Genomic DNA, 26,252 nt, shown 5'->3' on the forward strand with positions numbered 1-26,252 from the left:
TGCATGGAATGCTACGCATTTTGACGTCATTTCGTTAATATGTTTTCTAATAACATTTTTATGTCGCTATAAAAGCACTTTCGTTGGCTTTACAAAGTTTTAATGATGGGCCGAGCGGTAAAAGTGTACATAATCATGTCCGCCGCGGGTGATGACTGACGGTGCCATTATCCTTGTAATCGTTCCCCAGGCAATTAAATATTATTAAAATTATATATATATATATATATATATATATATAAACAAGAGAAATGATAGGGTGCATTAAAGACGCCTTTACACCCGTCCGAATTTGGAAGCATGGACTGACGACAGCCGTCCGTAGCATCTTCGACGGTGATCCACGTCTCCGTGTACACACGCGCCTTCTTCGTTTTTCGGAACTCAAAAATCAAAATAAAAGCTTTGGGCGTGGTTTTGTTTTTCAAAACACAGAAATACAAATCAGAAGCAGAAGGCGAGAGAAGCCGATAGCGTCTTAAGTGAAAAAAAGAATTTAAAACGACAAAACTTTGCACTCTCTCTTTCTATCTCTCTCTCTCTCTTTCGCGGCCGACATTGTAACGGTTCGCCGGGGCGCTGCGGCGGCGCCGACTCGTCCGTACGGCAGAGTTTCGGCTGTGGCTTCTCGCTAGTTCTGGTATTTCCACTTCGTCTGAGTGCGTCTGATTTGCCTCATTTTCAATTTTGATTATTTAATTTTTCTTCATTACTCACTGTAGCAGTCAGAAGTCATACTGATCAATTTTGCTATTTTTTTTTGCGTATTCTTTTGCGATGATTGTTACGAGTATGTGTAATCTTCCTTGGAGAGCTTATTTTTTTATTTTTTATTTATTTATATTTTTTGTGAGCAGCAATCGGCGATTTAGTCTTGTTTTTCTTGCTAGTTTTTTTTTTTTTTTTTTTTAGGGTTTTCAAGGTATGTCGTTTTATATCGTTTGATTTTGAGGATGCTTTGCTTTAAAGTTTTTTATTTGTTTATGTAGTTAAATTGTATGGAGAGATGGTTTTACTGAAGGTTCTTTTGGTTGATATTCTCGGTACTGTTTTCTGCATTTGGATATCCGAGGTTTGATTCGTAGCAGTCTCGCGGGCTGATTTAGCTCAATGTGGATTTTTCTTCTCGATTTGTGGTCATACTTCTACATTCTGCTAAATATTTTGTTTGGTTGGTGAGAAAATGCTAGAGAAAGAGAAGAGATTAAACTGTTGAGTCTTACATTTTTAATGATTTAGGACTAGGCCTGAATCGAGGTTACTTAGCGTAGGTGCAGTTGAATTCTGTCGTACATTTTCTGCAAAATCAAAACGTCTATCTGATAATTTACTTTTTCTTACATTTTGTATTTAAAAAAAAAAAAAAAACTCAATTCTCTTTTTATTTTTCATTTAAGTTTTTTTTTTTTTTTCCCGCTACAATTCTATCTGCTGTGAATTATGTTGATATAGACTACTGGAAGAACGTTTCAAGAAATTTGTTTCATATAATAGCTAATTGTCTCTGCATTCCTCTGATGAACATGTTTATTAGCTAATTGTCTCTGCGTTCCTCTGATGTTTATTTTGCTTTCGGGAATTGTATAATGTGACTTTAGCTTCTGTCTCTTTGTGTAGGTGAGAATTCAAAATGATTGGATCCTTTATCACTAGAGGACTCGTGTATGTTTCTTAATGACTCCATATTCTTTTCCTTGTTGATTTTAAGATTCTATTTGGTTCTAGTGGAGGAAAGACAAGAAAATGTAAATGGCATTTGTTTGAGAGAACTTGCAAACATTTTCTTTTCTTTCTTTTGCCATATGCTTTATGAGAATAAAATGGAGTATAAGAATTTCAAAGTTTGGTATAACTTTTTGTAATGTTGTGTTTGCAGTATGGTCTTTGGTTATGCTTATCCAGCATATGAATGCTTCAAAACTGTAGAAAAGAATAAGCCAGAGATTGAGCAACTTCGGTTTTGGTGCCAATATTGGTATACACAATACATCTGTTTTCTGTATGAAGAATGATACAAAGAAACATGTTGATCTTTTAAATCAGCATGAATGTTACAATTTTTACTCTTTTTACTCTGAATTGTCCAGGATTTTAGTTGCTATGTTGACAGTTTGTGAGAGAGTTGGCGATGCTTTCATTTCATGGTTGGGAATCTTAAATCCTTAATTTTTGTATGAATACAACTTTAATGCTGTTATATCATAATTTGTATTCTCATTGCGATTTGTTTTTGTTGCTTTCTTGAAGGGTTCCTATGTACAGTGAAGCAAAATTGGCATTTTTTATATATTTGTGGTACCCTAAAACAAAGGTATGGAATAATCCTTGGTTGTAGAATTAAGATGTGTAGCTGTCTTATTCTTTGTACATCCTACTATAATTGTCCTTATTTTACTATGATAATTTTTTTAGGGGACAACATACGTGTATGATTCCTTCTTTAGACCATATGTTGCAAAGCATGAGACAGAAATTGATCGTAATTTGTTGGAACTAAGGACTAGGGCTGGAGATATTGCAGTTTTATATTGGCAAAAAGCTGCAAGCTATGGCCAAACTAGATTTTTTGAGATTTTGCAATATATTGCTGCACAATCAACACCAAGGCCTCGACCAGCACAGGTACTCATTCACAAGGATAATTGGGGCATCATTGTGCTTTATTCTTATCATAATACCGTACGTTATTTTTTTATTCACCATTATTCTGTTGGTGCTTAACTGCTTGATAGTTCTAATGCATGATGAATCTTTATTTAGTACACAAACAGCTTGAATATTTTTTCTAGTCACTTTGTTCCAAAATTGTGACAGCAATTTATGATTTGGCTGCTAAAGAAAACTAAAATGGTTTAGATGAATCCTTTGAGGAACCTCAACCCAACAATCCAGGTTACACACACACACAGATATTCAGCATTGGTATCATAATTTCAAGTACAAAAAAAATTGTGCCGGGCGTCTGTGGTTGGTGAATAGGATTTGAGAGCACTTTGTTTTTCATTTTTACTCAAGTGAACATTAGAAGGGAGTTGCAATTAGGTTGGCATGTTGTTTCTTGGGAAGAGAGGGTATGAAAAAATGTTTTTTTCTTTTTTTTTTTCCCCCTAGGAAGTATGCAAAAATGTTTGTTGCCATGAAAGTATTTACTACAGAATGCTGTTTCTAGGCAAGTACAAATGGTATTAACATCATTTGTGGAATTTCAAAAATGTGGGAGTGAATTTTGAATAACAACAACAACAAAACCAAGCTTTAAATCCTCACTAGGTGGCTACATGAATCCTCTTCTGCCAATTTATGCTGGAAGTGAATGTGAATACATGTTTTAATTTTGGAGTATGCACATATTTGCTAGTTGAATTTCTCCACCACTTGATCAGCAAGTACGACATTCTTGAACATAAAATTTCTAAAGCAGCTGTTCAGCATGTTTCTAAGTCAGTCTGTTGCTTTGAAATCACAGCCACAACAGCCGGGTGCTAGGGTTCGTCAAAATTCTGGTTCACTGAATCGCCAGCCATCAACAACAACACAACCTCAAACCGAAGAGCCTCCATCTCCTAGTTCCAGCTCATCAAGTGAGCATCAAGAGGAAGAAGCAGAAGGAACAGGTCCTGCACAAGCACCTACAGAGACTCCAGCCACAACAGTAGTAAACACGCAAAAAACAGCCGCAACAAAACCCAACACAGAGACCTCCACCCAGTCAACCCCAGTGGACGCTGAAATGATGCAGATCGAACCAGCATCTCCAGCAAAGGAAAACCCAAATCCTCTTCCACAAGAGACTGTGGTGGAGGAGGCTATCCGGGTTACTCGAGGCAGATTGAGGAAAGCCCGTGCAAATGCAAACCGTTGAGATCCAAAAAAGCTAGCCCTTTACGCCACCTTAGCTTGCAAGCTGTGAGTAACTAGACTGTAGGTGGATGGATGAAATATGTGATTTACGTTATCCGTTGTACATTTGTTCTCTAGTTTCTATTATATTTGTTGCTTTTATTTGTTCACGATTTTTGATAGATGAGCTAAAGGGTCATTGATTAGTGAAGTGTTGATGTTAGTCTAGGAACAGACATGGATATCAAATGTTGATTAGCCTTGTCTTGACTCATGAGTCGGTGAATGAGTGGATCTAAGGAGACTTTGGCAGGAATCCCACCTGAAGATGACGATTGACGCGAATTGTGTTGACAAAAATACTGGACTTTAATAACAACAGAAACTGTACAAGACCTTGAAGTCAAAATATGCTGGATAGGTATTTAGTAGTCGAGGGAAGGTGTGGAAGGGGGGGGGGGGGGGGGGGTGGGTGTTGTTGCAGGTGTGACCTTTAGGGTGATTGTAAATTAAAGTTGTGACATCAATGTGTGCATTGCTAATGCTGATGGAAATAACGGTGAAGGGTTTGGCGAGGCTGGTCTGGAGAAGGTTTTTCTGGGAATTTTATCCAAGAATTTGCCCTTCGATCAATTCCAAAATCGACATGCCCTTATTGCCAAAAGAATCGATGGTGGTTTTCAGCAGTGTGTGTGTGTATGGTAGAAGGGGTTTCCGAGCAGCACCGAGGGGCATGAATGTTTTGTTTGTTTTACTGTGGTATCGACAGTGGTGTTCTATGATTGAGGTAAGTGAAAATGCCAGTAGCAGTAGCTACGGGTGGCCAGTTTCGTCAATAGGTAGCCGTTGGAAAGGTTTGGACTTTTCTTGTATTCCCTGTGAATCCTATAAATTCTGAAGCTTTTTAATGAGTGTCCGCCCACATGCTTCCATGTGAAGCGTAATATTTATCAGTGGTCCACGTGTGGTTCTCCTTTGCCTTATCTTCTGTCATCATTTAATTCTTTTGGCAATCCAATGTGTGAACGGTAACATATTTGATCAGGCATGTTTGGTAGGAAGGGAAATGGAGGAAACGTAAAGTTTCAGAAAAGGAAACAAGAAAAAAGTAAAGGAAAAAAGAAAAAAAAATGTGCATATAGAGTGGTAACCATCAATTTGATCATTTTCTTTTCCGTCTAATTTGTCCCATTTAGGATTGATTTGTAAGAAAAAGAATTTCCTATTCATCACTTTTTTTGGTTTTCAATCTCCTTGGCTTTTCATCAAAAGAACGACCTTTCCTCCCTATTTCCCTTACACCAAGTGCAACAGCATAAAACAAATTAGCGGCCACGTTTTCCGAAGCTTGCTATTTGTGAACAGCGAGCCTACAAATGGATCCCCATTAACCATGTCAAGTTGTAGGATTAAGGCCTCTTGGTATTTTTTTTTTTCAATCTAACGTGTTTAAAACGCTACTGCCACAACCAGTGTCAATTCCAATAAAACCTAATTTCCGGGCGAAGTCCTTACCGTCTTGAGCCCTATCCAGACTTGCTTGGGTACAACCGTACAATATACGCCCTGGGCACATCCATTGTTGGGTTGCTAAGCACACCTGAACAGCATTGACTGTCTATTCTCCCTTATAAAACCAATTAAATACACTTTAAATCACTGATTTTTAAAAATATTTCGTTCATACTTATTTAAAATGGTCGTTGTACATTCTAAACCTTTGAACTTGTTTTTGCATAGTTTCTTTTTTGGTATTTTTTAAAGCATTACAATTTTAATCTAGTTCTAGAGTCTAAATTGGGGAAAAACACAGTAATCAACATAAGAAATTTTTAGAGGTTCATTAACCAAAAGTCTAAAAGTGCATTTTAACTCTTAGAAAAGCGATGCACGTTGTATGGCATAGATGGAATCTAGATTGGAGATTGGAACAAGACACAACATGAATGAAGCATGGGCCCATTTATTTCGCTGCCCATAACACCAGCTATTATTGATATAAACAAGAACATCAGCTATTATTGATACACAAAATAGTTAAGAAAAAAGCTATCTAGCAGCAAAATTTCTAATCTAGAATCTGAAAAAGTACCAATATACATCTGTCATCTTTGAAAGCCGAGGACCCCATTCTTGTCTGGCTCATGGACGATGCCTGTGGGTGTTTCTGTTTCTTGTCGTTGATCCAATGTTGCACTGCGCACTGCAGATTCATCTTCGAGGTCGTTTATTTGAGCCCATTCCTCATTCGCTATGCGTTGCAAAAAAAGTAAAAAAATATTTGACAAGAAAATAAGATTTATTTGAGCCCATGTCACATTTGCAGCTTAAAAACATGTGGAAAGGGAAGATATAACACCTAACATTTTTTTTATTCTTGTTTGAAAATCAAAGTAAATTAAAGACTACGAAAAAAAATTTATTTTACATTTCATTAACCTTCAAATTTTCTCAGCTTCTAAATGTATATAAGTTCTCAATAGTATTTGATCAAGAGAAGTTTGAATGAAAAATCATTTTCCTTATTCCTTGATCCAAAAGGACAGTAAATAAAAACGGGTCTTGTTAGAGAAATGCTAGTGATGCTCCTTACCCCACAAATCTGTAATGCTGACTTCAAGATCTGATCGAAACCAATAATCATCATCAATCTGCAAATGAGATGAAGGTCAAGTGCACGTACAAAAACCTTTTCCTTCACCAATAATAGAAAGAAGAAGACCCTTAAAACAGCCCATTTATAGCATCATCGAATCGACATATACTCACCCGAAAGTCTGGGGTTATCTTCTGGATCCCGGGCACGTCTGAGCCGGATGAGGTGCATGTATCAGAAAAATTCTTCTGGCTATCATGGTGGGTTTCCGAAGACAGCGTGGCCTTTTCATCTCTATGGCAGGGGCGGCCAATATCCCAAGCAGAATCCATTGGTTTAGCTTGCTTGACAGTTACATCATCATATTGGCCTTCGTATTTGCTGCAATCATTACCAATACAGCTCTAGTAGAAATACGAGTACTCATGCAAATACATACATCATTGATCCAAACCATGCAGGGAGAGAGAGAGACAGAGAGAGAGATCTGTACATGTTCATGAGTGAATATGCGTTTGGATTGAAAAAAGGAATACCTCAAGAGGTACACATCAATTGGCCCAGTGGTACTTCTAACAATGATTCTGAACTGTCTTTGGGGGAAAGTAACATCCTGCTCAGGCAATAAACAATCAATCAGATGCAATTAAGAAAGCCCTAAAATTTATCGCCACTTCAATTCGCACTACTCACCTCGTCTGGATCAGGAACTTCAACAGAACTGGCTTGAGGAGCTTTTATTGCAATAAGTGTTTGATTCTGTGACAAAACAGCATTGCTAGCCGTCCTAAGTTTAAGAAAGTAATGGCTAAAATATAAAGTTGGTCGTGAAGTCCATGGAGAAATGAACCTGGAAGCAAGGAAGGTTCATGATATCTTCCTTCGTCAAAAATAAGTTCCTAAATAGACCAACAAATGACTTTGTGAAGCAAAAGAAACAAATTGTTCTTAAATACAACAAAAAGGAGTGAACATCATATACTTCTGAAAATTTTTATCTCCATCCAACACCGTCAAGAGCTCTTGCCTTTCTCTGGAGAAAGAAGATACGATGTTAGTCTGAAATGCTGGACACATCCAACTACTGAATACCAATGCACATCTGCTCCAAGTCTTAGTTTACCAACCTTATGCAATCATCAAGCCTGCATTCTTCGGCACATAAACGTTCAACTTCAGCCTGTCATGAAACAATAACACTGTAGGCAGTTGAAGAACTAAAATAAATATTACTCTGTTAGGCACAAGTTTCCTGCCCTCTAGTCCAACAAATTCTAGATATAAGAACGCAGTTACATAATTTAACATGCCAAAATGGTGTAGAGCAGGACAATCATACGCTGACCATATAACCTATTGACAGGGAACAGATACAACAGTGAATTTAATCTTGTTAAATAGTAAAGTTATATGGTGAAATTGAGCTTTGAATCGTGGATTGAAATCCAATTTCAGGAATTGAATCTAAGATTTGATGCAAATTTGAAAATGAATAATAATAAATTTGAACTTTATGATGTTTAATAAAAAAATTCATGTTTCGTGCACAGCCTTTTTCTAACTAAAAAATAAGAAGTGTACGAAAAACATAAACAAGGCTGATAAAACTCAAAAAAACTAATAAAAACTAGCATTTGAATCTTGAGAAGAGAACCACAAGCTAACCAATAAATTATCTGCCGCTTCTTCTCAATGGCAGAAGAGTGCGGAACACTATACATTGGGTTTTCTTCTCCCAAAACTCAGGTTTTCCTTTTAATGGCAGAAATGCAAAACAGCAGAAGGCCAAAGAACTGGAATTAGTACTTCATTCTTTCATGCAGGACAAGTTACAGAGCGAGGCAAAAGTCGGTAACTGTGCAAACAAGAATTTTAAAAGTTTTTTCTTTTGGATTTTAAATTATTCAGGTCTGACTGAATCTGAAAGTGACCAAATAGAACAATTGTGCGATCCAGTTCGATTCTGACTTCAGAGATTTGGGTGGTAAATAATTTGATTCACCTGCAATTCAAGCAATTTCTGATTCTCTCATGCGATTAGAATCTATTTTGGAGCAGAATTGATTCATCATATGATTTGTATGGCCAATTGTATGATTCTAACGACTCTTCTGCATAGCCAGCTCAATGCATACATCATAATCCATATGATAACAACATGGCTGATGGTGCACAAAATATACCACAAGGTGAAAAATTCTGATAAACATTTTATGTACTGTAAATGTTCTCTAGAAATGCCAGCTGTCAACAAAATATGAGTAAATAATATGTAAACAAAATTCATCAGACAAGGCCAATACCAGCCTTTCATTGCTATTTTTCACACGCACCTTCAATCTAGTAACTTGTTCATCAAGCTCCCTTGACCCTAACAAGTCAAATCCCCTGTCCAAAAGAAATGGCTTATTGAACATTAGCAACCAGTGAAATGCAAGAAAGTACTCAAGAAGAGATCAGTACTTTACGTCCAGTGTATATGGTTCTTTGAAGTTTTCTCTATTAATCCTATTCCTTCAAGAACATTTGTTATATCATATATTCTCCTTTTTTGAACCTGTATAACAATGAAAAGTAAATAAATATCAATGTGATAGTGACTCAACAAAAATACAAGTATATGCAGTAAGATCAAATACATGACAGAAAAATTCAGGATAAACAGACCCACTGGAGAAGTTCAAAGTAGGCATTTTTATGGGACAACCTTGCAGCTCTGATGTTCAATCTCATTTAAAGTTCTTAGATTAAGCTACAACTGCAAGGAACTTATTTGGTCCAAATCCTTTTAAGCATTCTTGAAGAGATGCAATTTCTACACTGGAAAACTGAAAAATTTTCAGAGAATTTTCAGACCTTCAACACAGCTGCTGTATTGTTTAGATTAAGGCTACCATCCTTAGATATGTGGATCAAATCAATAAACTTCTTTGTTAACAAGCCTGCCAGAAACAGATCAAAAAATTTTATCACCTCAACAGAAAAGTAAAATATTCGAAAGGAAGCTGCCATATAAAAAACATAAATCAAATGCATGCATGCACATACACCTACAGTTGTGTGTGCACACCAGGGGGGATGGTGGCGTTAGATAGTAAATTAAATTTCTCACCTAAGGAACTGTCATAACGACAACTGCTGGCTTCACCCATATTGTTAGGAGACTCTGCAAGCGAACATCAGTCAACATAAAAAAAGGCAATGGCTTAACAAAAATGGCTCAATGCAAAGAGTAGAAACAATGTTGTATGTGCAAAGGAGTAAAAGAACATACCAGCATTTGATCTCTGAGCACCAAATTTGACATGTTTTGAAGCCTTCAGTTTATTGTAATGCTTACCACTTGGGCAATATTCTGGTCCAACTGAATGGTCATCAATTGCTTCGCCATTCCCATTGATGATTCCCTGTCTAGCAGTCTGACTCTCAAAGTTTTTTATTTCATGCGTTTGCTTCAACTGCAAAGTTAACTTTTAGCATTTACAGATGTGACAGAAGTGCAAAATAATTGACTTTATGTTTGACCAAAGCCACCTAAGAACTGGTTGGTAATAATCTCAGAAATTGAGTTTTGGAAATTTAAAACTGTGGGAAAAAAAATCTTAAGAATAATAATAATTTTAATTTTAATATTATTTTCCAATCACAAGTCAAACAGTACATGTACAGTCTCACACTCTGAAACCAAGTGTGAGTGTTTTTGGGGGGGGAGGAGTGCAATCTATTGAACTTTAAAGCCAGACTCCTGCCAATAATTTTCGTTAGGTTTTAGTGATTGAATATGCATGTCTACAATTCTATACCTACAGTTTAAAACAACATTTACAATTCTCAATTGATATTTTTGAAAACAACATCAATGTACAGACACAGCCAGTTTGCCAAGTTAGAGTGAGTTACAAGAAGAAGAAGAAGAAGAAAACCAAGCTTGAAGTTCCACTGGGTGGGGTCGGCTACATGAATCCTTGTTTGCCAATTCACACAGTTGAGGTTGTTTTCTTTAGACAGCTTAAGAGCTATTAATCTTCTTAAAAGATAAATAACTTTTGTAGTCAATCTCCCAGGATTAAAACCAAATTGACTCTCTAAGATCTTCATTTTTAACCTTATTCTTCGTCCAATACCCTTTCCCACAGTTTCAATGTATGACTCATAAGTTTAATTTTGCGATAGTTATTACAATTTTAAATATCAGCTTTGTTTTTGTATATAGGTATTGATGAGTGTTTCCTCTTCATCTGGCCTTTTCTTGGCTTTTATATTTGTGTTGAATAAATTAGTTAACCATATATATCCAAACCTCAATTGGGATGTCATCTAGTCCTATAGGTTTCCAGCTTTTCACCTTTTTTAAAGTCATCTTAACTTCAATGACTCTAATTTTGCAAATAAATCTCAAATTTTTATCCTTTTCCTCATTTGTCATTTTTAAGTTCAGCTTTTACTTTGGTTTTCATTAAACAACCTTTTTTTTTTAAATATATAAATAAAAGAGGGTGTCACCTCCTTTCTTTTCAGAAAACCCCTCACTTATGGTGGAGGAATACCATGGTTCCAGAAAATCAAGCTACAAATAGATGAAATGAAACGTAACGAAAACGAAACAAAGACAAAACAACACATTAGACTCTTAAATTAGGAAGACCAATTTTTTCAAAAGAAAGAATTGGAAAACAGCTTATTAAAGTAGATTCGCCACCCTTCTTTTTTATATCTTCTTCATTAACCAAGACATATCATCCTCATTTTTATACATTTTACATTACATAAATCCTTGCACATTGTTGCTCCAGCTCTAGCAAATTTATAAATGTCTTTTCTCCCTTTTTTGTATCTAGTCTAGCATAGAAATTATCATGAGCTCTATGTATAGCTTCACTCATGAATTTTTTTGCATCTTTTCTTGCCTCTATGTTTTTCAAAGTTTTCAATATTTCTACAATTTTGCCGTGTTTTATACCCAATTTTTTTTTGTCTTTATGGCTTTTTGTACATCTTGATCTTACCATCAACTTCCTTTATTGGCTGAGAATTTTCCTCTAGATTTTGCTATCCTTCTAATAGAGTTAGCCATCTTACCCCCAAATCCAATGTGCCCGTTTAGATAAGATCCTATGAATATTCTCTCAAACGCTAGTATCCTTGTATTATACTATCCATATCTTCCCAAATTTGTTTAGAATGAATTACAAAACAAATAAAAAACCAAACCATAACAACAACAATAACAAACCAAACTTAAAGTTCCACTAGATGGGATCGGCTACTTAACCCTTTTCTGCCAACTTAAATGATCGAAATAAACAAAACAAAAGACAAAAAAACAAAAAATGTGTTTTACACTAAAACTAGAAACCTTCATATAAAAAACTATTCAACTGAGAATCAATTACCTACTTTGAGTTTTCTAAGCACTCATGAATTTCACAGCTTAACTATTTATTACAAATTTGAGATTTATTGATGGTTTGCTAGTCTCCAAAAGATCAAATGCTCTCTCAACAAATATTGCCCTTTTATGAGTGGAATAATGGGGGTAGATGAGCCTAAATTAGTGGGCGACTTCAACATTCATGCAAGATGCTTCCTACAGCAGACTTCCTTTTGGCTGGACCAATGCATAAAATTTATGGGCTGAGAAAATTTCACATGAACCCAAAGAAAATAACACAATGATAGTCTAAAAACAAGTTAACAACGCAGCTCGGTGAGCTCAGCAGTATCTCTCAAGAATCTGCATAGTGTTGAAAGATTGAATCTTTGAACATGCACTCTTTATCTTTGCGCACAAGAAGGAAATTTGAAGACTCACTGATGGGATAGTAAAAAAAGGAGCTATGGGACTCCATTTATAGGCTTGCAAAGAGCCATTGAATTTAATAATAAAATAATAAATAAAATGGAAATAAAATATGAAAATTAAAACAATGCAATGGACTTTTTTTTAAAAAAAAAAAAAAACATTGCAGAATACTTGAAAAGAATTAAGAAGAAAAACAAAAATACTAGACACAGTTGAACCTTCCATATAGCCGCCATATGCATCCTAACTTGTGAAGCATAATAAAAAACTTTAATGTTATTTGCGCGCATCATGCATAGGTGAGCAACATTAGAAATTCAAATAGTCAGAATTCACCAGTTAGTTATGCATTGAACATTTCATTGTACACATTCTCATCTAAAAGCCTTTAGGAGCCCTTGCGCCATAACCAATGAATATCACAATTAATTTTCATCTCACACTGGCCTGTGTAAAATGAAAAAAAATAAAAAAACAAAAATTGGAAGACTAAATGCCTTCTAAAAAGATAAGAAAAATGTGAACCAGATGCAGAATTTCAGCTATTTCAAATTTTAATATTGCATACCATGTGGATAAAGCACAAAAATACCAATAAATAGAATGAAATGTTCCAAAGATTAATGGCACATTCTAAATTCACACTGTTTTGCTATCTAGTTATCAAAGATCATCTAACGACAATATAGTTGCAGTAGAAGGCTTTGGAGCTTTTTTTTCAGTCCATTGGGAGGTTTAGTGGGCCTAAGCTATGCAAAAGGAAAGTTTCCCATCCCTGTATAAAACTACTCCCAACACCTTTCTGTGGTTCAAATATGGGACCTTGATCTCCAACATGGATGTCTATAGCACGAGAAATTTTATTGGTAGCTAGGTATGCCTATATCAACTTGAAATCAAAGAAAATTAGGGGAGAGTAAATGCCTGAAAGATGACGAACCCAAAGAAATTAAGATAATGAACCAGAAAGTTTGAAAAACTACATCCTTATAAATAATTATAGAAGAACATGCAAATTTAAAACTTACTTTCCCATTGTCCTTTTAATTCCTTAATTTTCTCCAAGATAACGCAAAAATAACTCCAACTTGAAATATTTTCTATATCAAACAGTTCCCAAACATTAAGCTGTCAATTGTCAATGCAATGTAGATCGTAGAAGTCCATAACGACCAAAATTTTGCAGAATTTTCCCATATTTTCCATATGCCACCAGCTGCTGCACTTTCATGGCAAGAGTTGTTTTCATTTAACGATCACTTAAGGCATCTGGCTTAGTTTACCAAAATACTAATGACCAAGGAACTCATTGATACGATCCAAACTAACAAATTATACAGTCTCTAGTGGTTCCTATCAATAGAACTAAACCTCAGCTCCTAAGTCCCAACCCATTCCAGAAAAGAGAATTTGACTCCAAAAACATGAATCGATCAAATGCTCAACCCCGAATATTAATACTATGATACACTTTCCATAAAATGCCCCATATTATAACAATTTATGAGCTGTCTTCATGGACAATAAAGGCTGTTACTTTAAAAATGGAATGCTACAATTGAAAACACATATAATGTGCTCTTTATAAAATACTATATTTGCAATCTAGTGGGCATTTGGTCAATTTCAAATGCTGACCAGGGGGGATCTGCGCACAACGGACAAGTCAGAGTGGTAAGGCATGTTTGAAATTGCACACTGGTACAACTTATGAGGAACTTCAAAATCCATCTTAATTCAAACAATTTCACAAACTCGTCATGTGTCTGGCCTATTCATGACTGAGTAAGGCTCGTGCCACATTAACCAAAACAAATTTCATAAAACTTTAGGACGTACAATTTCACAAATAGATTATCAACATTGAACAATAAAGCTACATAATAATGAAAAGGTATGTAGCAGCGCACAAGCACACATCAAACAACCCCAAAAAGGAACCATCAATTTTTTGTAATATACTACAGCTCAAGACAAAATTTAGGGCCTGTTGAGTAATGGAAAAAAATTTTCATTTTTATTTAAAAATTTTCAAAGGAAGGCAGAAATATCACCTTAAATATCCCCTAATTTTCCAGTTTCTCTTATATGAAAAACTTAAGAATAATAAAAAGATGTTTTCTAAGTTTATTGTACAAATATGGAAAAATTAGAAAATCGGGTAATATTTTCTTAATTCCTTAAAGGTCCATTTGGAACTTGGAAAATATTGAGGAAAAGAAATGAAAATAAGAAGGATTCCACTTTTTCATGTTTGGTTATCAAGGAAAGTGAGAAAGAAAATAAAAAATATTTGGCATGCTATGTTAACACCTTCTAGTGAGCATATTCGATCAGCTCTTAGTGCTCAGCCCCAGTCCCAGCGGCGCAGTAGTGATTCTCACATATGTACCCATTGTCACAAGAGTGGTCATGTGCGTGATACTTGCTGGGTACTTCATAATTGTCCTCAACAACATGGTCTGGGCCGTGGAAGTAGTTGTGGTAATCACAATGGGAGTTGTGGTGGTTGACTAGACAGACAAATTTGACTAAGTTGTCAAGTAATGATGCATCTACTGAGGTACCTTTAGCCACTGGACCACTTTCTGCAGAAGAAATGCAAAACCTACGGCAGTAACTGGCTTGAGTAGATGATAACTCGAGTATAGCTCCTTCTACAGCCTCAACTGACTCGATGCCCGATTCCACTATCATTCATTATGGTAACAATGCACAGTCAGGCATTAGACATCATGCACTTAACTGTAGTAGTGTGTCTGCTGCATCTCCTTTGGTTATTGATTCAGGTGCCTCAAATGACATGACAGGCCAGTCTAATAATTTTGTGTCCTACTCACCCTGTAATGATAGGAATGAAGTTTGTATAGCTGATGACACCTTTATCTATGTTTCTGGTAAAGGAAATATTAAATGCCCACCCAACCTCAGTCTTTCCTCCATCCATGTCCCAAGTTTTCCCACTAATTTGTTGTCTATCAGTTCTATTACTAAAGATCTTAATTGTCAAGCTGACTTTCATCCAAATCATTGTTATTTTCAAGAGCTAACCACAGGATGGATATTTGGGGTTGGTGAAGTGCATGATGGCCTCTACTTCCTGGAAAATAAACCATTGAAGAATGGTCCCACGTTGGCTGGTCTGACAGCGTCATCTTCCTCTGATATGGCTCTTCAAGAATTGCAACTGCAATTATAGAAGAACATGCCCATTTAAAACTTACTTTCCCCTTGTCCTTTTAATTCCTTAATTTTCTCCAATATAATGCAAAAATAACTCCAACTTGAAATATTTTCTATATCAAACAGTTCCCAAACATTAACTTGTCAATTTTCAATGCAATGTAGATCGCAGAAGTCCATAGCGACCAAAATTTTGCAGAATTTTCCCATATTTTCCATATGCCACCAGCTGCTGCACTTTCGTGGCAAGAGTTGTTTTCATTTAACGATACTTAAGGCATCTGGCTTAGTTTACCAAAATACTTATGACCAAGGAACTCATTGATACAATCCAACTAACAAATTGTACAGTCTCTAGTGCTTCCTATCAAAAGAACTACGTCTCCCAAGTTCCAATCCTTTCCAAAAAAGAGTACAACTCCAACAACATGAATCTATCAAATGCTCAATCGCCAATATTAATACTATGATACACTTTCCATAAAATGCCCCATATTTTAATAATTTAAGAGCTGTCTTCATGGACAATAAAGGCTGTTACTTTTAAAAATGCAATGCTACAATTGAAAACAAATCTAATGCGTTCTTTATAAAATACTACATTCACAATCTAGGGGGCAAATGGTCAATTTCAAATGCCGATCAGGGGGGGGTCTTGAAATTGCACGTTGGTACAATATATGAGGAACTTCAAAATCCATCTTAATTCAATCAATTTCACAAACTGATCATGTTTCTGGCCTATTCATGTCTGAGTAAGGCTAGTGCCATATTATCCAAAAAAAATTTCATAAAACTTTAGAGCATACAGTTTCACAAATAGATTATCAACATTGAACCATAAAGCTGCATAATAATGACAAGGTATGTAGCAGCACACGAGCAGAAATCAAACCACTCTAAAAGGAACCATCAGTCTTTTATGATGTAATACAGCTCAACAGGGCCTGTTAGTTATGGAAAAAGTTTTTCATTTCTATCTAAAATTTTCAAAAAAAGGCAGAAATATCACCTTAAGTATTGCCTAATTTTCCTGTTTCTCTTATATGAAAAACTTAAGAATAATAAAAAAGACGTTTTCTAAGTTTATTGTACAAATATTGAAAAATTAGAAAATCAGGTGACATTTACTTAATTCCTTAACGGTCCATTTGTAACTTTGAAAATATTGGGGAAAGGAAATGAGAATAAGAAGGATTCCACTTTTTCATATTTAATTATCAAGGAAAGTGAGAAATAAAATAAAAAATATACCTAATCAATAAACAAAATTTTAATTTTACACATCCTAAACATTTTATTTTTCTTAATTTTTACTCATGTTAGAACAATTGTTCATTTTAAATGATGTTTAATATAGAGAGAAAATTTAGCAGAAAATTAATTTCGTTCTTATTTCTCTCTTTTTTTTTTTTCCTTTCCACAAGCAAAATCATTGATTCAAACTGACCCTAAAAAATAAAAAATAAAAAATAAAAATTGTTTTCCACTACTAAATGTGTCCCTTATTTCCTTATGCAGAAACCCTCGCATACATAGAAAGTTAGAAACTAAGCTCACTTAGAATCAAAATGCCGTAAATACATTCAAGCCTTGAGAACTGAAAACCTAAAACCGAAAATTTTGAAACGGGGAACTAAAAAAATTTTTTTTTTTTAAAAAAACACAAATAAATAACATGCGGAGAAGATTAGCTTCAAATCGTCCAGTAAATTAAAGCTCATCGGAATCTTAGGGAGAGCTGAATGTACCTCGCTAATGTTGCTGAAGTCCGCGCGAGGACAGGAGGAATGATTGAAGCCGTTGGAAGGAAGAGGAAGAGAAGGACAAGGACAAGGAGAAGGAGAAGGAGAAGGAGAAGAAGACAAAGGAAAAGCGGGAAGAAGTCCCCCAAAAGAGGAAGGGAAGGGTTGATTCCCCGGCGATAAAGATTGATTCAGAGTGTGAGAGTGCGAGGATGAGCGTAAATGAGTGCGACGGTTAGGATGACGAGGAGGACCACTCTGATCTTTGCCGGAGTTCGGCATGAGAGAGAGTGGAAGAGAGACCAAAACCAGAGAAGAAACAGAAAGTGAAGAGTGGAGCAAGGCGTCACGGAACAGCGGGAAGGAGGAGGACATGCAGGGAGTTCGAATCCGCAGGCCCGCCTCGCCTTTTTGCGGTTCGGTAGATTGTTTTGGTGTCTTCATATGGGCCTCACTCGGAGTTGCTGTCCATTGGCAACGTCCGTCGGCCGGGCCTGAGCCAGGGCCTGGGCCTGGACCCGGTTCCGTGAAGGAGGAGGATATGCAGGGCCGCCTCGCCTTTTTGCGGTTCGGTAGATTGTTTTGGTGTCTTCAAATGGGCCTAGACTCACTCAGAGTTGCTGTCCATTGGCAACGTCCGTCGGCCGGGCCTGGGCCAGGGCCCGGGCCGAGTTCCGAGGATGAAATCTGAAAATATGTAAGCAATTTTTTTTTTTTTTTTATGTTTAGTTATTAAGAAATGTAAATAAATAAATAAATAAAATATGTATCTGATTAATAAACATACTTTAATTTTAAATATTATTAATATTTAAATTTTAAATTATATTAAAGTAAAAAATTTTTTTTAATATTAAACAGAAATACAATAAAAAATAAATTTTTTTCTTAAGTATAAATTGTTCATCAATTAAAACTAATAATTTTGTTCATCAATTAAAACTAATAATTAAGTAAAATTAAATATTAGTGATGTGTAAAATTAATTTTTTATTTACTAATTTGGTAATTTTTTCTCACTTGATAACCAAGCGCAAAAAATTTCATTTCCTTATATTTTTATTTTCTTTTCTAATATTTTAGGAGTTCCAAACAAAATCTAAGTTTTACTCTCTCTTTCTTCTTTTTTTATTTTCATTTTTTTTAAATCAATTAGCATGACAAGTGCAATACGAGTTATTGATAATTATGTGTAAAATATTTTATTCATTATAAGAAATAATATGTGCTAATAGAAACATGAATTTGTGCAATTGTCTATAAATTCGTCAATTTGTCGATTTATTGTCTATTTTGAAAGCTTATTCTAATTAAAAATTTGTGTGAAAGGGCTTTTTAAAAATAATATAGAGTTGAAAGACAACTTTTTTAGTTGTCGACAATTTTACAAAATGTTCGAACAATTTTTTGAAAATTATGAGTAGAAAAAGACAAACTAAAAAAGTGCCTCTACATTTCTAAGGTATAGTTAGAGATATTTTAGTTCAAGAATGCATCAAAATTTTATCTTCTTGGAAGCATAAATTTCATGAAACGAGTAAGAATTTGTTAGAGTTTGCATGAAATATAATATAATTTTTAAAAATTTTGATCAAATTATATATAATAATAATAATAATAATTTCTCTATGGCCTCCATAATCCTAAATATTATATTTTTTCTGATTTTTTTTTTAAAATATTTTCTTTATTTTTATTTGATTTTTTTATTTTTAAAAATTTAAAAATAATTTAAAAATAAAATAAATAAACCATCGATTCAAAGATTGGACAGTTTCAACTAGTCTGAATCGGGTTTAATCAGTTGGGTTAAGTAGGTCACATGTCCACCCACAGTGGTGACACGTGGTTCATTTTTTTTTTTTTTTCCATTTTTCTTTCAGATCACACACTCTATGTTTCTTTTCTTTTCCTTTGTTTCTCACTCCATTTTCTTTCTTGCAAGTCCACACCAAGAAGATGAACAAGGAACCTCAATTTTTTTTTTCTTACCACCATATCTGAGATCAAAGATAAGTTCCCTATATTTATTTGGTTTTCTATTCTGGCTTACCTAGGTTTTCTCGAGAAAATTTTTCATATTTTCTTGTGAAACAAACAGTCAGTAGATTAGATTTTAGGCTTGAATTGGTTGTGCTTGATTAGTTGGGCTAGATAACATTCAGTTTGGGCATTAGTTCTGGACTTAATTAATTAGGTCATACCAAAGTTGATTTGGGGACTAGGTTTGGACCAATCAATTGGTGAATTTGGGTTTTAATTAATTAGATCTAGCCTAATAAACTTATCCTGCAGAATGGGTTACTTATCATATGGATTGGATTCTCCCAAACTCAATTGGGCTACGAGCTATGTTTAGGTTCCACAGCTAATGGGCCTAGGTCCAAATTGGACCTGGGTCTTGGATCCTGGTCTTTGGGTCTGCTGGTCGGATCTTGGTCAACGGGTAAGTGATAATCCTAATATATATATATATATATATAAACGTTAACCGGTTATTTTTTTCCATGCACTACCCTAGTATAATAATAAAATAATAAGGACATAGCCAAAAATTACCAAACCATGTAAATACTGTCTTGTGCGTGTCATTATTTTTTTTAACGTGTGTTTTTCTCTATTTTGTTTCTCACAAGTTTTTGGGAATTTCGTGATAATTTCCCTACAATTGGTATCAGAACCTAGGGTTAGGTTTGAGTGGAAGCAATGGCAAAGGAGGTAGGAAAGGTGCCTAGAATAGAAAAGTTCGATGGCACAAACTTTGAATTCTGGAGGATGCAAATTGAGGATTAACTATTTATGGAAAGAAGTTGCATCTACAGCTTCTAGGGGAAAAACCTGTGACTATGAAATATGAGGAATGAACTCTTCTTGACAAACAGGTATTGGGAGTTATCAGGTTAACTCTGTTAAGGTCTGTTGCACACAATGTTGTAAATGAGAAGACCACAACAGATCTTATGAAAGTTTTGTCTGGTATGTATGAAAAGCCATAAGCAAACAGTAAGGTGCATTTGATGAAGAAACTGTTCAATTTGAAGATGGCAGAGAATGCATCAATAGCACAACATCTGAATAAGTTTAACACTATCACAAATCAATTGTCATCTGCAGAAATTGATTTTGATGATGAGATCCGTGCTCTAATCGTTTTGGCTTCTTTGCTAGACAGTTGGGAGGCAATAAGGGTGGTAGTAAGCAATTCTATAGGAAAAGAAAAATTGAACTACAATGACAAACGAGATTTAATTATGGCTGAGGAGATTCGCATAAAAGATGCAGGTAAAACCTCAAGATCTAGTTTGCCCTAAACCTTGAGACAAGAGGCAGAGGTAATGACAAAAATTCAAATTGAGGCAGATCAAAATCCAGAAATTCTAATTGGAACATAAGTAAATCTAGATTAGGCCAACAAGTACAATGCTAGAACTGTGGGAAAACGAGTCACTTTAGGATGCAATGCAAACGTCTTAAGAAGAAGAATGAAGATGATTCTGCTATACTGTAACAAAAGAGGTACAAGATGCATTACTTCTTGCAATAGATAGTCCACTTGATGATTGGGTTTTGGACTCAGGAGCTTCGTTTCATACCACTCCACACCAAAAAATCATATAGAACTATATTGTAGGTGGTTTTGGTAAGGTGTATTTGGCTGATGGTACATCCTTGGATGTTGTGGGTATGGGAAACGTCTGGATATTGTTGCCTAATGGGTTTGTTTGGTTGTTGGAGAAGGTTCGACATATTCCTGACCTAAGGAGGAATTTGATTTTTGTTGGACAACTTGATGATGAAAGACATGCAATGTTGTTTGTTGGTGGTACTTGGAAGGTTACAAAGGGAACCAGATCTAATATTGGCTCGTGAAAAGAAGACTAATACTCTATATATGACCTCAAGTCCAAGAGACACAATTGCAGTTGCTAAAGCAAGTACTGATACAAGATTATAGCGCCGCAAACTTTGTCACATGAGTGAGAAAGGGATAAAGATGCTACTGTCAAAAGGGAAACTACCAAAATTGAAGTTCGTTGATTTTGACATGTGTGAAAGTTGCATTTTAGGAAAGCAGGAAAATGTGAGCTTCTTGAAAATTGGTAGGACACCGAAGGCTAAAAAATTGGAGTTAATACACACTGATTTGTGGGGGCCTTCTCCGGTTGCATCCCTTGGAGGTTCAGGGTATTACATCACTTTTATTGATGACTCAAGGAGAAAGGTATGAGTTTATTTTCTGAAAAATAAATCTGATGTATTTGATAATTTTAAGAAGTGGAAGGCTATAGTTGAGATAGAAACATGTTTGAAAGTAAAATGTTTGAGGTCAGACAATGGAGGAGAGTACATAGATGGAGGGTTCAGTGAGTATTGTGTTGCACATGGAATTAGGATGAAGAAGACCATTCCTAAGACACCACAGCAAAATGGTGTGGCTGAGCACATGAACAAAACTCGCAATGAGTGTACTAGGAGTATGAGGTTGCATGCTGGACAACCAAAAAATTTCTAGGTTGATGTTGTTAGTACTGCAACTTACTTGATAAACTGAGGACCTTCAGTTCCCATGAAGTTCAGACTCCCTGAAGAGGTTTGGAGCAATAAAGAAGTAAAGTTTTCCCATTTAAAATTTTTTGGTCGTGTTTCTTATATTAATATTGATTCCGATGCTCGTAATAAACTTGATGCAAAGTCTAAAATATGTTTTTTCATTAGCTATGGTGATGAGAAATTCGGCTATCGGTTTTGGGATGAACAAAAGAGAAAAATCATCAGAAGTATAAATGTGATATTTAATGAACATGATATGTACAAGGATAGATCAACTATAGTGTCAGATGTCACAAAGATAGATCAGAAGAAATATGAGTTTATCAACTTAGATGAATTGATTGAAATTATTGTCCAGAAAAGGGGTAAAGAGGATAAGGAGAATGTAGAATCGCAAGTAAATCAGAGTACACCTCTAGTTGAATTCCATAGATTTTCGAGGACTATTAGACCTCCACAATGTTATTCACCCGCTCTAAATTATCTCTTGTTGACTGATAGTGGTAAGCCAGAGTGTTATGATGGAGCCTTGCAGGATGAAAATTCAAGCAAGTGGGAGTTAGCCATGAAGGATGAGATGGATTCCTTGTTGGGGAATCAGAAATGGGAACTAACTGAATTGCTAGTAGGGAAGAAGGCTTTGCACAACAAGTGGGTATATATAATAAAGAATGAGCATGATGGTAGCAAGCGTTATAAGACCAAATTAGTGGTCAAAGGGTTCCAGCAGAAGAAGGGCATTGACTACTCAGAAATATGTTCTCCAGTTGTGAAGATGTCAACAATTAGATTGATACTGGGAATGGTGGCTGCAGAAAACCTACATTTTGAGCAGTTAGATGTGAAGACAACATTCCTTTATAGTGACTAAATTATTTACTTCGATGGAGTTCCCAACTATGTTTGTACCAAGGAGAAGAGGACCTCATCAGCATTTATAATTAAATAGTTCAGTTTTAAGTCTTCGGTCTTCGGTCTTCAGTCTTCAGTCTTCACTTTTTGTGCATGCATCAGTCTTTTCTTAGTCTTTCCACTACTTAATTTTGTTTTTTTTTTTTTTTTCATGTCCGGCGTGTACGTTGGGAATGAATGAATCTAAAGGTACGCTTTCTTCATCTCTAATTTCCACCTTCACACTATTTTAATTATAGGAAAAGTCTTCTTAATATTTTATTTAATTTTCACTATTTGTTAGTTTTTGTTCAATCCTAAGAGGGGGGGTGAATTGGATATTTAAAATTTATCTCCTAAGTCTACTGGTTTTAACAACAGTATAACACAGCCTAGGGTCAATTTATGCAATTTAGAAATAAATATACACGTGCAGAAAAGTAAGGTGCGGAAAAGTAAACAATACACGTGATATGTTATTGGGGTTCGGTCAAATTGCCTACGTCCTCACCTTAGCTACACCAGCACAAGGATTCCACTACGGCTCACTTAACAGGTGGAGCGGCATCGATTACAACCAGGTCAATTCAAGGGGCTGACCTCAACGAACATGTCTTACCAGGATGACGTACCTAACTTTCCTAACCGGGTCTAAGCCAATCTAGAACTATTCAACAGGGTTAGTCTCCCTCTTCAGGCCCACGTTTGGAATACAACAAATGATATTAAATTTTTTTTTATACATGGAAATACGCTTCTTCAGAAGCAGATATGTACACCAATATAGCTCAAGCAATATTGCAAGCACGTATAATATGTAATATGCTCAGTGCTCTAATGTGTGCTAAATACTCAAATAAGTATAGATTATCAGTCCAGATCTAGATCGTATATCAAAGTAAGATTTGAAACACAATATGTGAAAATCACAAAATCATATCATGGTTTCAAATATGCTATACTCAAATAAGTATAGATTATCAGTCCAGATCTAGATTGTATATCAAAGTAAGATTTGAAACACAGTATGTGAAAATCACAAAATCATATCATGGTTTCAAATATGCTAACTAGTTGATTCAAACAAACTCAACAAGATATTCTCAATGAACTAAGCACAAGGAGTGTTTGAATACAAGTTTTGAAAATGATTTTGCACACAAAAAATATAGGTTTAGGTGTCTTACAATGACAATGCAAGAACCACAATCTTCTAAGTCTTTCCATACAAGATTTAGCAAATAAAATCGATGGAAGAACTTAAGGCTATACACTCAAATAAATTCAATCAAATAATATAACAAATAAGAGTACTAGCTAGTGAGATTAAGCACAAGTACTTTAGAAATACTCACAACACTTGAAGGATCAAGAAGAATTAAGTGTGTAAGTGTTTGGGAGTAGTATAGGCTAAAAAATGATTTTTGAATTTGAGAAAATTTTGGCCTTAATGATCTTGCTAATATGTTCTTAATTTTGCAAAAGAAAAAAAAAAAATATATATATATATATATATATATATATATATATATATATATATATAGGCATAGGAAAAATTATGACCGTTGGGGACATCAAGGGTTTTATTAATATTGTTTTAAAATGTTTTAGTATAACTAACCCTGTTGAAAAAAATTTAACTGCGGTGAAAAAATTTTCCAACCTGAGAGCACTAGTCGACCAGGTGACCAAGTTCGGTCGATCGGGAGAAATTTGAACTGAGAGTTCGGTTGATTGGACTAAGGGTTCCAAGGCGATTTTTCCATTTCCGCGCAGTTCGGTCAACCAGGTGATTTTGAACTAAGTGGTTCGGTCGACCGGGCAGTTGTGGCATCTCCCGAGGATGTTCGGTCGACCAGGACGTTAAAGTACTTTCTTGGTCGGTCGACCGAAAGGTCAAAGTGTTGACCAGGGAAGGTTTGGTCGGCTAGCATAATTGAACTGGTTTGGTTCAGTCGACTGAGCCATGGTCAAACTGTTGACCCAGGCCGGTTCAGTTGACCGTGAGAAATTATGCTTTTAAGTTTGGTCGAGCGAGCATGTATTTTTCATACATTTCGGTTCTAAGTCCCTTATTATATTAACCCTATTCATATAATAATTAATGTTTAAGACTATAGGGTATATTTTTATGAAATATGGGGAGTCCTAAGGTCAGTCTAGGTCTTTTAAGGACACCGAAAAAATCCGGCATCGGTCGACCGAAGGGTGATCTCTAAGGTCTTTCTATGGTTTGTGTAAGTACCTAAAGTCTAACTATGGTCGATTTGAGCATACCTACCTAATATTACAGGCCATAGGGTGTATAGTTCATAATAAATATTACATTCTAGAATGAAGAAAATGAAAGATAAATACAAATATAACACAAAAAACTTCATTCTTTGACATGAACACTGCACGTCATCATTGTATATCTTTCAGTCTGAATACATGTGCATAGTGAACCTGCATGCAAGCCTTAGTACAACCATCAGTACCAAGAGTATTTGTCATGATCAAACTGGGTGTACCCAATCAGGTCAACACAATTCTTAAAGTTTCAATTGCAAGTATTTAAATGTAGAGTTTGAATAAATTATAATACTATATTAAATTCCATTTAAATTCATCTAAATTCAATTTCAAATCTCAGAATTTATGTTCTAAAAAAATAGCATTAATGTCAACATCCACAACTTATGTTTTTCTATTTTTTTTCGTCTATAAAATGGTATTGATCATGTATCTAAATTACAATTTCACGTATCATTTTTCAAAATGAACTAAATGGTTGAGTAAATCTTGACGCTAGGAGAAATAGAGTATGAAGCTATCAACTTTGAGGAATGATGTCATTACCTTTTGGTGTTGAAAATAATGTTATGGAAAGCAAATGAAAGAAAACATGGAAAAAAATATCACAAGGGCTACATTCCCAGAGTTAGATCAAGTCACCAATTCCATTATTCAGCAATAAGTATGCGTAAATGTCCCAATTGCCTCGGTCCTTTCATATTAAACAGTTTTTTTTTTAGTTGAAGGAGAACTAGCTTTTGTCACTTAAACAAGTCAATTGACTTCTTATTAAGCATTTATTCATTTAGTGGGCTGATAATATTACTGCCATTAGAAATTTCCCTTACAAGTCTTCCAATGGAGAGGCTAATGGCCTGAACAATATACATTATAATCAAATGTATACAATAGCAAAGACCACTAGCATTTGTTAAATCATTTTTGTAACAATAAAATAAATTTTCATGCTAGTTTAAACAACTCATATTGTAATTTATATTTATTAAATTATACTGATTATTGTTTGATTATTTGTAGTCATATAATATTAATTATAATATTTAAATAACAATAGTAATTTAAAAATCCTCATTTAATATTTAATTTTGCACTTAAGTTGTCCATTGGAAATTTCAATAATTTTATTTTAGATTTTTGAAAACTCCAAAGTTGTAGTATTGTTTTGCAACTATAATTCTTCCGAATTAAAAAATAAAATGCAGTCAAATTCTAATTATTGCGCATTCGCAGCTTATTAAAAGAAGTGTTAGAGAAGTGTTCAATGGATGTTTGTGTGAAAATAAAGTGATTAATGAAAAGTAATATAATAACATTATCGATTGCTTAAGATATGTAACTAGTTTAA

General features: G+C 34.9%; 2 protein-coding genes across 3 annotated transcripts; one reads left to right on the top strand and one right to left on the bottom strand.

Moving 5' to 3' along the window:
* Positions 1-407: 407 nt before the first annotated feature.
* On the top strand, positions 408-4,051 carry LOC131161404 (putative HVA22-like protein g). 2 transcript variants are annotated; one of them, XM_058117148.1, is made up of 7 exons: positions 408-640; positions 1,618-1,662; positions 1,877-1,975; positions 2,088-2,144; positions 2,248-2,311; positions 2,413-2,622; positions 3,467-4,051. In XM_058117148.1, exons 2-7 carry the CDS (start codon positions 1,631-1,633, stop codon positions 3,860-3,862), a joined length of 858 nt encoding a protein of 285 aa, XP_057973131.1. In that variant the 5' UTR covers positions 408-640; positions 1,618-1,630; the 3' UTR covers positions 3,863-4,051. The 2 variants fall into 2 exon arrangements, with proteins under 2 accessions (XP_057973131.1, XP_057973133.1); XM_058117150.1 differs by having other exon boundaries at positions 432-659.
* A 1,735-nt stretch (positions 4,052-5,786) lies between these two features.
* LOC131161406 (transcription factor E2FC) lies at positions 5,787-17,562 on the bottom strand. The gene is made up of 14 exons (XM_058117151.1): positions 17,174-17,562; positions 9,711-9,894; positions 9,549-9,602; positions 9,293-9,378; positions 8,905-8,993; positions 8,770-8,824; positions 7,564-7,616; positions 7,419-7,469; positions 7,287-7,335; positions 7,130-7,195; positions 6,973-7,049; positions 6,610-6,817; positions 6,434-6,491; positions 5,787-6,091 (listed from the first exon to the last, which is right to left on the bottom strand). Exons 1-14 carry the CDS (start codon positions 17,540-17,542, stop codon positions 5,946-5,948), a joined length of 1,545 nt encoding a protein of 514 aa, XP_057973134.1. The 5' UTR covers positions 17,543-17,562; the 3' UTR covers positions 5,787-5,945.
* Positions 17,563-26,252: the final 8,690 nt, after the last annotated feature.

The sequence above is a fragment of the Malania oleifera genome, chromosome 8 (assembly GCF_029873635.1).
Source record: "Malania oleifera isolate guangnan ecotype guangnan chromosome 8, ASM2987363v1, whole genome shotgun sequence".
Lineage (NCBI taxonomy): Eukaryota > Viridiplantae > Streptophyta > Magnoliopsida > Santalales > Ximeniaceae > Malania > Malania oleifera.